The sequence below is a fragment of the Anabas testudineus genome, chromosome 12 (genome assembly GCF_900324465.2).
Source record: "Anabas testudineus chromosome 12, fAnaTes1.2, whole genome shotgun sequence".
Taxonomy (NCBI): domain Eukaryota; kingdom Metazoa; phylum Chordata; class Actinopteri; order Anabantiformes; family Anabantidae; genus Anabas; species Anabas testudineus.
In genome coordinates this window covers 9,131,305-9,143,309 of record NC_046621.1, presented here as the reverse complement: position 1 = coordinate 9,143,309, position 12,005 = coordinate 9,131,305, and the positions used below count along the sequence as shown (strand labels likewise).

Below are 12,005 nucleotides of genomic sequence, written 5' to 3'. Positions count from 1 at the left end.
AGAAGCATGTGCATATGTAAGCAGTTGAAACACTCTTGTAAGGGACAGTTGCATTGTTTATTTCCATGCAATAACGCCCACATTTGAACAATGAAAATATACCTAGTAAATATTCTTGAAAAATCTATATGGTAAAAATAAATAATTGTGACTTCAAAACATTTTATATGAGCACAAACATGTAGTACAAATCCATCTATTATTTTATGTATATTCCTAAAATGTAGTTTTTAAACCCTTACTAGTTGATGAAAAGGACAACATAACAGAATTGTAATACAGTTATATTGTTCAAACTGACACAAAAAGTAGAACAAGTTGTACCGATGAATACTATCCCAATTATTACTTTGTGAATCAACATATAATGGCATTGAAAAGTATTACAAAAGCTTGAGATGACATTTGTTTTATCTACCATTTCATTCTACTGATTTGTTAAAACAGTTGTCATTACTGGCCCTGAAACAAAAAAAAAGAGCAAAGTAAAGAGTCTAGAACATTCATCTGACGGCAACCTCAATAGTTTTTCTCTGATAAAACCATCACAGTATACATTTCCAGTATGTCTAACTGAGCATACAGTTTACCTTTAAGATAATCTAATCCGAAGGTAAACCCTACTGTATACGTTAAGTTACAAGTCAAACTACAGGTGTGTTGCAGTTCTTTAACCCCAGGGTTATTACAAGCGACAGACATAAGCCCCATGAAATCTAAGCAAATGAAAAGTGGCATCTGAGTCCTCACAAAACTATCAAAGTCTTAGTTCACTTTGTGTCTGCCTGAGAAGGCTGTAAAGGGGAATCGTGTGTGTGTAGTGCTCCAGGAGAACTGCTGGGGGAAACCATCAGTGTATCCAGTGGTTTGGGGCAGGCAGACAGCTCTGCAGGAATGACCTGGCACTGAGCTGTGCTCAAAACAGCTCCGTCAGGACTAAGTAGTAGCTTGGATGCTACATTGGCATGAATATCCAAGGCTGAGGTCTGCAGAGAGTGCTTTCCAAATACTTGATTGGTCAGAATGTCAGGTGGATGGATGGTGTTATTTATCTTAAGTGATGATGTAGATTGAGCTGGGGCGATTATTACAGTGCTGCTAGATGGAGATGTGGTCCCCACGGGTGATGTTTCAGTAGTGCTGACAGTGCTTCCAATTGGCGGAACAGTAGCAATGGGCAGTGTCTGTAACTTAGACACTGTGCTTACAATCGGTGGAACAGCTACTGTTGGCAATATCTGAGTTCGTGTGGCAGCAAGCACTGGTTGCATGACTGCAGTCACCTGTGTTTTTATTGATGTGTTGCTTAGTCCTGTATGCAGTAAAGCCTGTGATAGAGAAGTGGAGGGTGCCACAATTCTTACTGCTGTCTGCTGCTGATATGTGCCTGGGCCTGAAGTTGTTACTGACACCATCTGATGGGCAGGAAGAAAGGAATGCAAAGGTGTGCCAGCTGCCCGAGGAGTTGCAGCAGAGGAGAGGGAAGCTGGACTGGGCAGAGCAACAGCTGATGGGCTGGGTAGAACAGGCAACGATGATAGGGCTGCTGACAATCTAGGCAATGGCTGTGCCACTGCAGGCGAAATGGTAGATGAATATTCAGCTTGTATGGGTGTACCTGCAGCTAACCTGACGGTAGCAGCTACAGGGCCTGGTGCAAGAGCACTGGTTCTTATTGGGGAAACTAGGGCTGGCACACTGCCTAACCTTGGTGGGGATGAGATCAGTTTAAGTGTACCAGATGCAAAGTGCTCAGCTTGCACAGCTGGCAACCTAGGCAGAGCAGACACTACATTTGTTTTACTGGGTACCAAAGCTGTACCAAGGCCAGATGTTCCTGTTAGTTGGACTGGCCTGACATTGGGTGTAGTTGCTAGCAATGCTGAACCAACAGCAGTTGTGCATGCTACAAAAGGAGATGTTGCAACTTGCAAAGCAGGTAGTCTCGCTGGAGATTGGGATAAAACGGGAGCTCGAGGGGCAACAGTGGCATTACTTGCCCTCTGGGGAGGTACTGACGCTCCAGTGCTGACAGCACTGGCAGTAGGCACTTGTTGTGGAGCAGGGCTAGAGATTACAAGGACGTGGGTGCCTGGACCCAAACCCTGGGGAGGGACTACAAAGCGTGCATTGTTTAAAAGGATCTGTGTGCCAGCAGCAAGGGGCGTAGTGGTGTTGATGACTATTCTCTGCTGGACTGTGCCAGTAAGAGAGTTTGTGAATGGGGCGCTGGTGGTTGTTGCTGAGGAGATGGGCATTTGGCCTTTTTTAATATCATGTTGAGACAAAGATGAGAAGGAAGCAGTTTCTTCACCACTTTGAATATTTGAGAGCTGATGGACAGGAGCATGTGTCGAACTGTGGGTGGGACTACTCTGCATGGCAGTGGTTACCTGAGCAGGAGAGGTGCTAGATGGTGTGCGTGCAGGTATACCAAGGTCCTTCCTGATCACATTTCCTGCAGGAAGAGAGGCAGGAGTAGATGTGGACATGGAAGAGCCTGTTTGAGAGAGCATGGTGAAGGAAGGGATACCCTGGAGCTGAAAGCTGGAGGTCACAGAAGTTTGTGATGTCAGGTGGGCAGGATAGCTTGTGAGGGTATTTGAATTTATTACAGTAGTAGTGGTGACTGGTGGAGGGCCTGAATCTGAGACAGACACTGGTGTACTCTTGGAAGGAGAACATGACAGGGCACCAATGGTCTGTCCAATGGTTGTTGTCTTCCCTAACAGCTGGGTTTGAACTCCTGAAGAAACACAAGAAAAAATGATTTATTGTTAAAGTGTAGTAGTGCTTTTTAAACTTTATTTTCATGTTGTGAAGCTGTGTATTTACGAATGCATCATCTGTTGCCACAGGCAAATAACCAAAAGCCTTCAATAGCTGCGATAATTTTTCTTTAATTATTGCAATTATTATAATTAAATGATCACATTTAACAAACCCACCTGATGGCTGACTGATGTTCTTGATCTTGGATAATACCTCTGAGTTAACACTACTAACAGGGCTTAATCCTGTATTCAGAGTCTTTGGAATGCTTCCCATGAAGGTAGTGGATGATGTTGCAGTGGGCTGGCTGATGAACATGACTCCTGAACTAGTAAGTGATTTTGTCAAAGAGTGTGTGCCCTTCGATAAGGCCACATTTGAAGTGGAGCAAGAGGAGGGAGTAACGAGGATCAATTTTGTAATTTGGGATCTCTCATCTGTACTGGCCCATTTCAGGCCAGTCTTGCTGATGACCTCTGCTTGTGTGAGACTTTGGGAAACACCAGAACTACTCAATGATGGGGCAACAACAGTGTTTTTTACTAATGGAGCTTGAAATTGAGAACCAGCAGCAGTGGTCTTTGCTAGCTGACCAATCTTTGTTGCAACTGTAGAACCAGCTGATGTGTTGGAGCCATGACTCAAAGCAACAGCACAGCCTGCAGAGTGACTAGCTCGTCCTGCGACAGGAATGCTACCAGTGACTGCAGTGAACATGGACGTTGTGTCACTTGAAGGAGACTTTATTACTGAAGGAACTTGCTCCTGAGGTTGGGCCACTGAGATACTTGTTCCTGTTTGTTTGATGCAAAGGGAAGTCTGAGAGGAATCAGAGGAGGAAAGAGTTGGTGACGTCTTTGATATGAGGAAGGCTTTAAACTGAGGTGAGATGGTGATGACAGGACTTGTGGGCAAAGAACCAAGTGCACTGGGGTCTGAGGATGTCTGAACTTTGACGATGCCTGTGTTGCCTCCTCTAGTTGTTACCAGGATGGACTGAGAGTCCCGAATACAAACAGTCTTAAGCTCCTGTTTAGGGTCTTTAGATTTAATAGACTCAGCAGGAATTGAACTGGAGGGAGTTGTGATGGAAAAGGGGTTTGGTATGACACTTTGTGTGCTAACTTGGGGAAGGCAGACCTGTGCCCCCTTGATCCCCCCTGTACTTAGGACTCCTTGTTGGTGACAAGTGGAAAGAGAAGGAGAAAGGTCCCTCATTGTCCTGGCATCTTTAAGGGGAGCCACTTGCTGAATAGGGATTCTATTTTCAGGAATGGTGAAACCAGGCACGTTGGTAGATATACATAAGGGGCTGGGCACTTCAGAAACAGGCATATGAATGCCCTTAGATTGTTCATGTGAAGAAGGTGCCTTTTCTTCAGCTTTGTGAATTAGAAGGTTAGAAGGCAGAATCACCACTTGCTGCATGATCTTTTCTGCTGTATTCTGGTCTATGACAGGATGAACAGAGATCTTGACTGGGCCACTGCTGTCTTTCCTTACTTGGTGACCCAACCCCTCCGGTACTTCATACACCATTTGTATAGGGCTTTTTGGTACAGTCTGGGTTGGTTTAGCCTCTGATTTAGGAAGACCTGCTAGAACTGTGGCCATTCCTGAATGTCTAAGTACTTGCGTCTGTTGTAGTTCTTGTGCCTGCATTTGTTGTGTATTCTGCTGGGAGCTGGACATTGAACTTTGTGCTTTTGGAAGTTTTGTGCCAGCCACTGCAGAAGTAGGTAGGGAAACTAAAGAGTCTCTTCTCTGTCTATCAACAGTGTTGACCCCTGAGCAATCAGCAGGCCGTTTCATTAAGGTCACTTTGTTTCCCACACTCTTAGCCAGAAGGGTGGGGATGGGCGTGTAGCCCTTTGGTAGTCCAGTGGTGGGGTGGGGAATGGTGGGTCTGGATGACAGTGAAGTCTGGGCTGGCATACTTGCTGGCGGTGCTAAGTTTGAATCCCTGGATTGATTTAATAGAACTAGTTCAGATCTAGATTGTGGCCCAGAATCAGCTGTAGAAGTAATATTACTGCTGCCAGTTTGAACTTTTGTCAGCAGACTGGCACCTTTCTCTGTGGTCAGCGAAGGGCGTTTTAAGGTGTAAGGAGGTACACGGGTCACCATTTTTTCTCCAGTACTTTCACCCACGAAGTCCCTTGTGCTTGCTGAGAACATAATAAAGATATCAATTAGAAATGCAATGTTCAATTAGAGATCTACACACACAATTGCACAGCAGCCTTTAACCCCACTAAAGTATACTATAGTTTTCATACTTATCATTATATTGCCTTGTAGTAACATTGTTATAACAACAAATGTTATATTCTAGTTTAATTACCTCCACTCCAAAGACCTCTTGGAACAACATGTTCCACATCTTCCTCTTCTGATCGTCTATATTGATCCGAGAGTGAACAGGCTTCCTTCCCGAAATCCCTGTCTTCATCATCGTCTTCTGACGATGATGATGAAATACACTCCTCACGCACAAAATTACTGTACTCAGGGTGCTTCTTAAAATCATCAAACTCCTTTTTCAGTCGAAGCCTGATGGTGAAAAAGGAAAATACATTCCATTAAGGATTACTTTCTAATCAATAATAACATAATACAAAGAGTTATTTATTGAATGTTAAGGTTACTATGCTTTGTGTTGGTCAGCTGACTGAAGAAGACAAATGGTACGTTCACACACGCACTTACAAAGTAGTAGACCCTGTTTGGCCTGTCATGTATCTGCAGTTCTGGGGTTATGTTATTTTAAACAGATCATTTACATTCTCTGCTCCAACTGGATAGTTGGTTTCTGATCTCATCCACCACTGCCAGACCTACCCGCCATAATGGTAATTTAATTTCACAAGCTGGTCTTGTTTCTGTTTTTCCTGGTAACTCATTAATGACACATTGTAAAATCTAGAAAGCAGAGGATATGTTTTAAGTTCCTTCTCATAGTTTAGTGGATTAGTTAATAACTCTGTGCTTTGGTTTCTGCTGAAATCAAGATGACCATGATTGGCTCTTGCTTGGGTGTCCTGTGCACAGAATCATAGGATATTTGTAAAACGTTGAGCCTTTTGCAACTTTCCTCTTTAATGCAGCTGCATGCTTTATAATCTGCCAAGCTTAGCAGGAGGCACAGGGCTGCAAAACCAGATATAAACCACAATTAACAGCAGCTTTCAGAATCCATGTGTGTGTGTGAACAGTCCAAGATAAAACTGTACAATCAGGATAAAAGTTTTATTTAAAAAAGCATTTGAGTTTTCGATCCAGTCACTGTTGAAATGTTAAATAAGTTGAACCTGTTCCTCTGGTAGGCCCTCAAAAGTTTGGGTTCCCAAGGTGAAAGCTCATTCAGTAGTCTGATTAGAGTGCTGTGGAGGTCTTTCACTGCCTCCCTTCTATAATACCACCGACCCTGTCAATTGAAACATGCAAAGGAACTTTAGTCAAGTCAACAGTGTTAAAATGTGTGAAAAATTGTATTCTCAAACAAAGAATGAAGAAAATCTTACCAATTTCTTTTTGGTGCTCTCCAGGTCATCAAGTTCATCTTCAGTCTTACTGATAAGCTCTCGCAACTCCTCAAGGCTCGTACATACCAGCTGCAAATGAGAAATAACAAATTGCAAAGAAAAGAACAATAGAGAGGTAAAAGAACAGAGATGTTTAAATCATAAGTATACATTTTTATAAAATGATTAATCAGTGTATACAATATGAAAATTACAGAGGTAAAGAAATTACTGTACATGTATAGTACAGCATAACTACCTTAAATGATGGTTCTACTGGAAGTTCATCTTTAATTTTCTTTGAAGATTCAAGCTTTTTTCCTATAAACATTATACAGTCAACAAACCAGCAACTTGTTATTGAAAAAAAGAATAACAGACGTTAAAATAAACCATTTGGCATGGTGGGGATGAATGCAAAGCTTGACACAATAGCAAAATAGCATTTTCCTCACCCGTTTTATGTTTTTTCTTCTTGCCTTTTCTCTTGATCGATATGGCAACTCTCTGTTCTGCAGACTTGGCAGCCTCAGCTGGGAACAGCCTCATCCTGTCCACGTGCTGCAGCTGCTTGTGCTCTCCTTTCACCCTCAGCAGCTGTTCCCTCCCTCGGTTTTTCTTCCGTTTTTTTTTTTTAGTCCAGATTTTGTCACTCACTGTCTCTTCACTTGAGTTTTGAGTGCTCTCAGAAGACAACTGTGTGGCTAGCCTTGATGTGCCACAGCAACAGTTCTGCTCATCAGACGTAACATTACTAGTTTTGCTCATATAACATTTCGAACAGGGAGATATTCTGTGTCCCCGACTGAGGCTCTCTCCCTCCATTTTGAGCTCAACTGCTTTGGTTGGGGAGACTAGAGTCACAGAGCGTGCAGGAGATCTGCCTGTGTAGCTGTGCTCTCCTACACTCAGACAGGGCTCCTGTGTTTCTGCTTTAATGATGCGCACCGAGTCCAATGAGAAGCACTGCTCCTGTTTTAATTTGAGTTTTTTGGATAGATGGTCCAGCTCTACATTCCCTTCTTTTATATTCCTTTTCACACCACCTCTTACTATAGGACTGGTGTGTGAAAGAGATAAAGAGTTAGTGTGCATTTTTAAATCCCATTTGGAGTCTTCACTGGATTCTCCATCAGAGGACCCTGATTCAGACCCCTCGTTCTTCTTCAGTGACCACAATTTAAATCTTTTATTCTCCACCTCATCATCCCCATTTTCCCTTTTGAAAACCCCAAGTATATCTGTTTTCCCCTTGTCAAAAGAATTAGACTCTCCTGTGTCCATGGAGCCACCACAATACCCAATATCAATTTTATTTCCCCCATCCTTCATTCCATCAGACTCTTCGCCCTCTGACCCAGGCCCTATTTCAACCTTTTTAACCCATACAGGAGGGAAAAGGAATGCTGGGGGTGGGTTGGGGCTCTGGCAATAGATCCTCAGGTCCGCCCCGCAGAAATGTGGGAAATGTATATAGGCATTCTCCTTGCTGTCATAGCCCAAAATAGACTCTCTACATTCATGGATGGGCTGAGCCAGCACAGCATCTTGCACATCCTTCTGGGTCTCATACACATGATCACACAGCCCTTTCAAAAGCCATACTCGCTGGTAGAAAGGCAGCAAGTGAAAAGGTTTCTCCTCTAAGGGACTCACCTCTCCAATTGTGCTGAAAAACTGGTGGCAGAGTCCCAGCTGCTCAGCCCGACCTGGCTGATCATGGGAGGCACCAACGGCATGATACCAGCTCATGACCCGCTGCCTGAGTTCTGACTCCCAGCGACGGTAGGGGAGAGTAGGCCGGCGGTGCAGAGTGGCCCTCCGTTGTGGTGGGGACAGTAGGGAAGACATGATTTTGGAAAGAAGGAGGCTGCAGCGGGGCATTAGCAAACAACGTTCCAGCTCAAAAAATACAATCTCTGGGAGGTTAAGTGCAGTCTGAGCCAAGCAGAGGAAGTGTCCTATAGCAGGGAGTTCCCAAAGGGTGTCCACAGATTGGGGGGATGCCTGTGACAGTAAAGTCTGTTCCCACTCTTCCACCTCTTTGGCTGACATTTCTTCTGCTTCTTTCTTCTCTAATTCACGTTGCCTAAAAAGTCAGACTTTTTGGTTGGTTTACCTTTTCATCATATTTGACCAACTACTTGTAATATTTGAAAAAATAAATGTTTATGACAACAAATACTCCCTTCACTCACCTCTTCTCCTCCTTAGCCCTCTGTTGCTCTTCAAGACGTAAGGTCTGGACCATGATAGACTCATGGCCACCAACAGTGATGGTAGCTAGACTTCGAGGTGCAAGTCTCCTCCTTGTGGAGGTGCCCCCTGAACCCCGTTCCTCCTCTGCACCAAAGCGTCCTTTAGAAGTCATTGCCAAGGTTGTCTTCTCTCGCAGCGGCCTTGTTTGATAGATGAAGAAGATATGTTAATATGACTGATGAAGTTTGACAGTAGCTCTTTGTAAAGTTGTGAAGTAAGCAGACACCACTGATGTAATGCAACAGCCAAACATTAATTGAAGTTTTATAAAAAGATGTTGCTACTCACTACAATGACAATAATAAAGATAATAATAACTATACTATATTTATGTAATACAGTAAAAATGGCTTGTATACTTCAAAATCTGCATGCAATAAATATCTGTTACTTGCAAGTATTAACTTATGATGCACAAAACACACAAGACACCATTTGAGCCCTCTAAGGTTTCAGCTGTGTGATAGTTTTGAACTTTTTCTAGCTATCCAATGTATTCAATATTTTATTTGCATTATGTCTACCTTGATAGCAATGTCAGCTTCTGCTCCAGCATAATTTCCAGCTTTTGAGCCTGTTTGGAGATCCAGTGATCCACCCCATGGTAGCGATAACAGTTCTCCAACATCAGCCTGAAGTCTGCTACAAACTCTGTTATGGTCTTGTACTCTTGGTTTGTGAACTTTTCCTCCATCCTCTGCAAGCACATCGACTGCTTGAGCTGTGCATGGCTCCAGCCGAGGACCCCACCAATTCCATGCTGGGCTTCCTGGTGGCCAATAGGATGAAGAAAGGGGCTGGTGACCCCTTTGTGCTTATCCAGCAGAAAGCCAGTGAATATCCGATAAGCCTGCTGGACCTCATAGTTCATATCCTCCTCAAAGCTATTGGTGTGAGTGGAAATACAGACCTCAGGCAGAGAGAGGTCACTGTTAGAAAACTCTGACATACCATCATTGCTCAGAGCAAGATAGTCTCCCTCAGCAGTAACATCTCCGCTGTCACTAGGACAATGAAGTGCTACCATGGTTTCAACTTCATAGGTGCCATTGCTTAGCCTGTCCTCACATATGACTAGGTCATTGTCTCCAGTGGAGCTGCTCAGCAGTTTAGGTTGTGAGGACATGATGGCGGAGCTGGGCTGCCGGGTTGCTGAGTCTGTCCCAGTCAAGTCTTGATTGTGAAACACTGGTGCTGCGGTTACTTGGTCTGTCATATCGTCCTGCCCCCCCCCCCTGGTGCAGACACCTGCAGTGGGTGACAGATTTCAACTATTGTGAACTTTGATGTTGCAAGCAACACACTGGCTGCAAGGGCAAATCAGGGACAAACAGCTCGTACTAGACAATCACGTCTAAAAAGAAACAACAGCCTATGAAACAATTACGAGTGAAAGGGATGAGGGGTTCATCCCTACATAAGTTTGATGACAGTTTCTATTACGGCAGGTGTTCAAATTATTTCAGCCACGTAATGAAATACTGGGATGTCACCGATGTCACTGTCTCCAGATTAAACACACTTTAACTATCTGCCAGATCTTTGCAAACTTTTCTTTTTCACCGCATCAGTGGCTAGCTAGTGTTACGTTAACTAGCTAATAGCGAGCTAGCTAACTGGAGTTAAAACAATAGTAGGTAAACAAAGTTTGTTTTGCTTGGTTATTGAGCTCTGAAGTGCTCTACCGTATCACGACCCGTCTCTTAATCATATGCAAAATAAGAACAAAACACCCTGACCAGAGGCAGCTCTTGGTTTGTTAAACATACCTCGATGTTTTGAGTGCGGCTCCAGACACGCACCAGGCAAGACAGCTTTTAGCAAGCTTAGCAGCCACGACAGCCTGCTAGCTGGGTTAGCATGCTATTGTCTCCACAGTGGGGCCTGCAATTGCTGCGTTCGCTGTCCATAGTGAAGATTTTGTGGCAATTACATGTCCAATAGATAAAAAGTTATGCAGACATCTCATGTCGTCAGCTCAAGGAGTGATGTCAGTGACAGCAAGATGGCTAAAGGAGCGTTAGCCGGAGTAACACTAGCTGTTTGTCCGACAATGCATAACAGTTCATTATCACTAGCCATCCAGCTAACCAGCTAGGCTGACAAGTTGACAGATACTTTGTGACACAGACAAATGCTAGGTTCACTTTAGAGGCAAATTTGTGTCTTGTCTCATGTATCTCCCGAACCCAGAAGGGTTACAAAGCCCTCGTAACGGTGCTCTCGCTTGCTTGAAGACTACTGAACCGTCCACTTCACTTCCACCCTGCGTGCGCCCGATTGCAAATGTGCGCAGCCTGACGTAGCTAGCCGATCGCCTGTCACACCAAATTGTTATTTTTGTTTTGGAGAGAGTGCTGACACACACGAACACACACTCTTGACTTTGTATTATTAGTTAATATTATGTCACTAATTGTTGGTGACAAACGAGCACCACAGGACAACTGTCATTAAAGGGAAACATTGCACCGTATCGACAGGGCTTCTGTGCACAACAACAAATGCCCAACATCAGACTGCTAAGACGTTCATTCATAACTCGAGAGGGATATTGATGCACAAAAGACACAGCAGAGACACTGTGCATTGTACAGTGTATTCTAGCTCAAGCACATGTCTCACTTTGAGCCGCTAGAGGTTGCCAGTGACTCATGGACGACAGACATGAGCGTCTTCACATCAACGAGGAGAGAGGATGTGGAGAGAGGGTTTCTATGCCCTTTGTTTAGACTGTCAGGTAGCTCTTCATTTAGGGCTGTGTACCTCATCCCAAAAAGCACCACCATGGAGATTCTGGTTATGGCTATGTTTGGAGCCAGTGTTAGCAATCATATCACATGATTTGTAAACTACCTAAGGAAACTGAGTGCCTGAGAGAACACCATTAGGGCATGAGAGACAGGTCGTGTTATGTTTTGGCTGCTGCTGGAGGCCCACATTGCTGTAGGTTGAGGCAGAGATACGCGGGGATTAGACTTGTTTACCACATTGTGCCATTGTTGTATTGCAACTACCACCTCTTTTAAGCAATAACAGCAAAGGAGAGAACATGCAGTCTGCTGAATGCATGCAGATGTAACATTCCCTTAAACTGCACTTATAGTCCTGTTGGCAGATGGTGGAGGTCTCCAGATGGGACAATTGTTAATTAAGCAATTACGCCACCGGAGACATGTGCTTTAGAGTGATTTGAGCTCAGCCAGTTGGGACTGTCAGGCACGGAGTAGGTCTTCTTTTTTAAAAACAATGATGCAAATCCCCCTTTATGCATTGGAGTGTTGTGCACAAATACAGGAGACCAGTGTGTGTGTGTGTGTGTGTGCACGACGAAGGCCTGCAGACACTCTCAGTACTTCTGCAGAAAACAGGGAGCTGTGCCTTTAACTGGACGCGCTGCTCGCTTAAACGTTACTTCGCGAGATTTGCTTGGCGCCGCGACCTCATGTG

The 12,005-nt window shown here is 44.1% G+C and overlaps 1 protein-coding gene across 1 annotated transcript; it reads right to left on the bottom strand.

Annotated features, from left to right (window-relative positions):
- Positions 1 to 22: 22 nt before the first annotated feature.
- On the bottom strand, positions 23 to 10,824 carry LOC113159536 (uncharacterized protein KIAA2026). Its single transcript, XM_026356273.1, has 10 exons — positions 10,325 to 10,824; positions 9,080 to 9,803; positions 8,495 to 8,695; positions 6,752 to 8,385; positions 6,556 to 6,617; positions 6,297 to 6,386; positions 6,084 to 6,199; positions 5,117 to 5,325; positions 2,949 to 4,940; positions 23 to 2,746 (listed from the first exon to the last, which is right to left on the bottom strand). The coding sequence occupies exons 2-10, from the start codon at positions 9,769 to 9,771 to the stop codon at positions 771 to 773; spliced, it is 6,972 nt and encodes a 2,323-aa protein (XP_026212058.1). The 5' UTR covers positions 9,772 to 9,803; positions 10,325 to 10,824; the 3' UTR covers positions 23 to 770.
- Between the last annotated feature and the right edge of the window lie 1,181 nt (positions 10,825 to 12,005).

Bases quoted from the DNA above. Each gene is read 5' to 3' on its own strand.
- LOC113159536 (XM_026356273.1), bottom strand. From the start codon at position 9,771: ATGACAGACCAAGTAACCGCAGCACCAGTGTTTCACAATCAAGACTTG. The intron at 6,387-6,555 runs GTAGTTATGCTG...TCTCATTTGCAG, and splicing joins CAGTAGAACCATCATTTAAG to CTGGTATGTACGAGCCTTGA. The intron at 4,941-5,116 runs GTAATTAAACTA...TTATGTTCTCAG, and splicing joins AAGAGGTCTTTGGAGTGGAG to CAAGCACAAGGGACTTCGTG.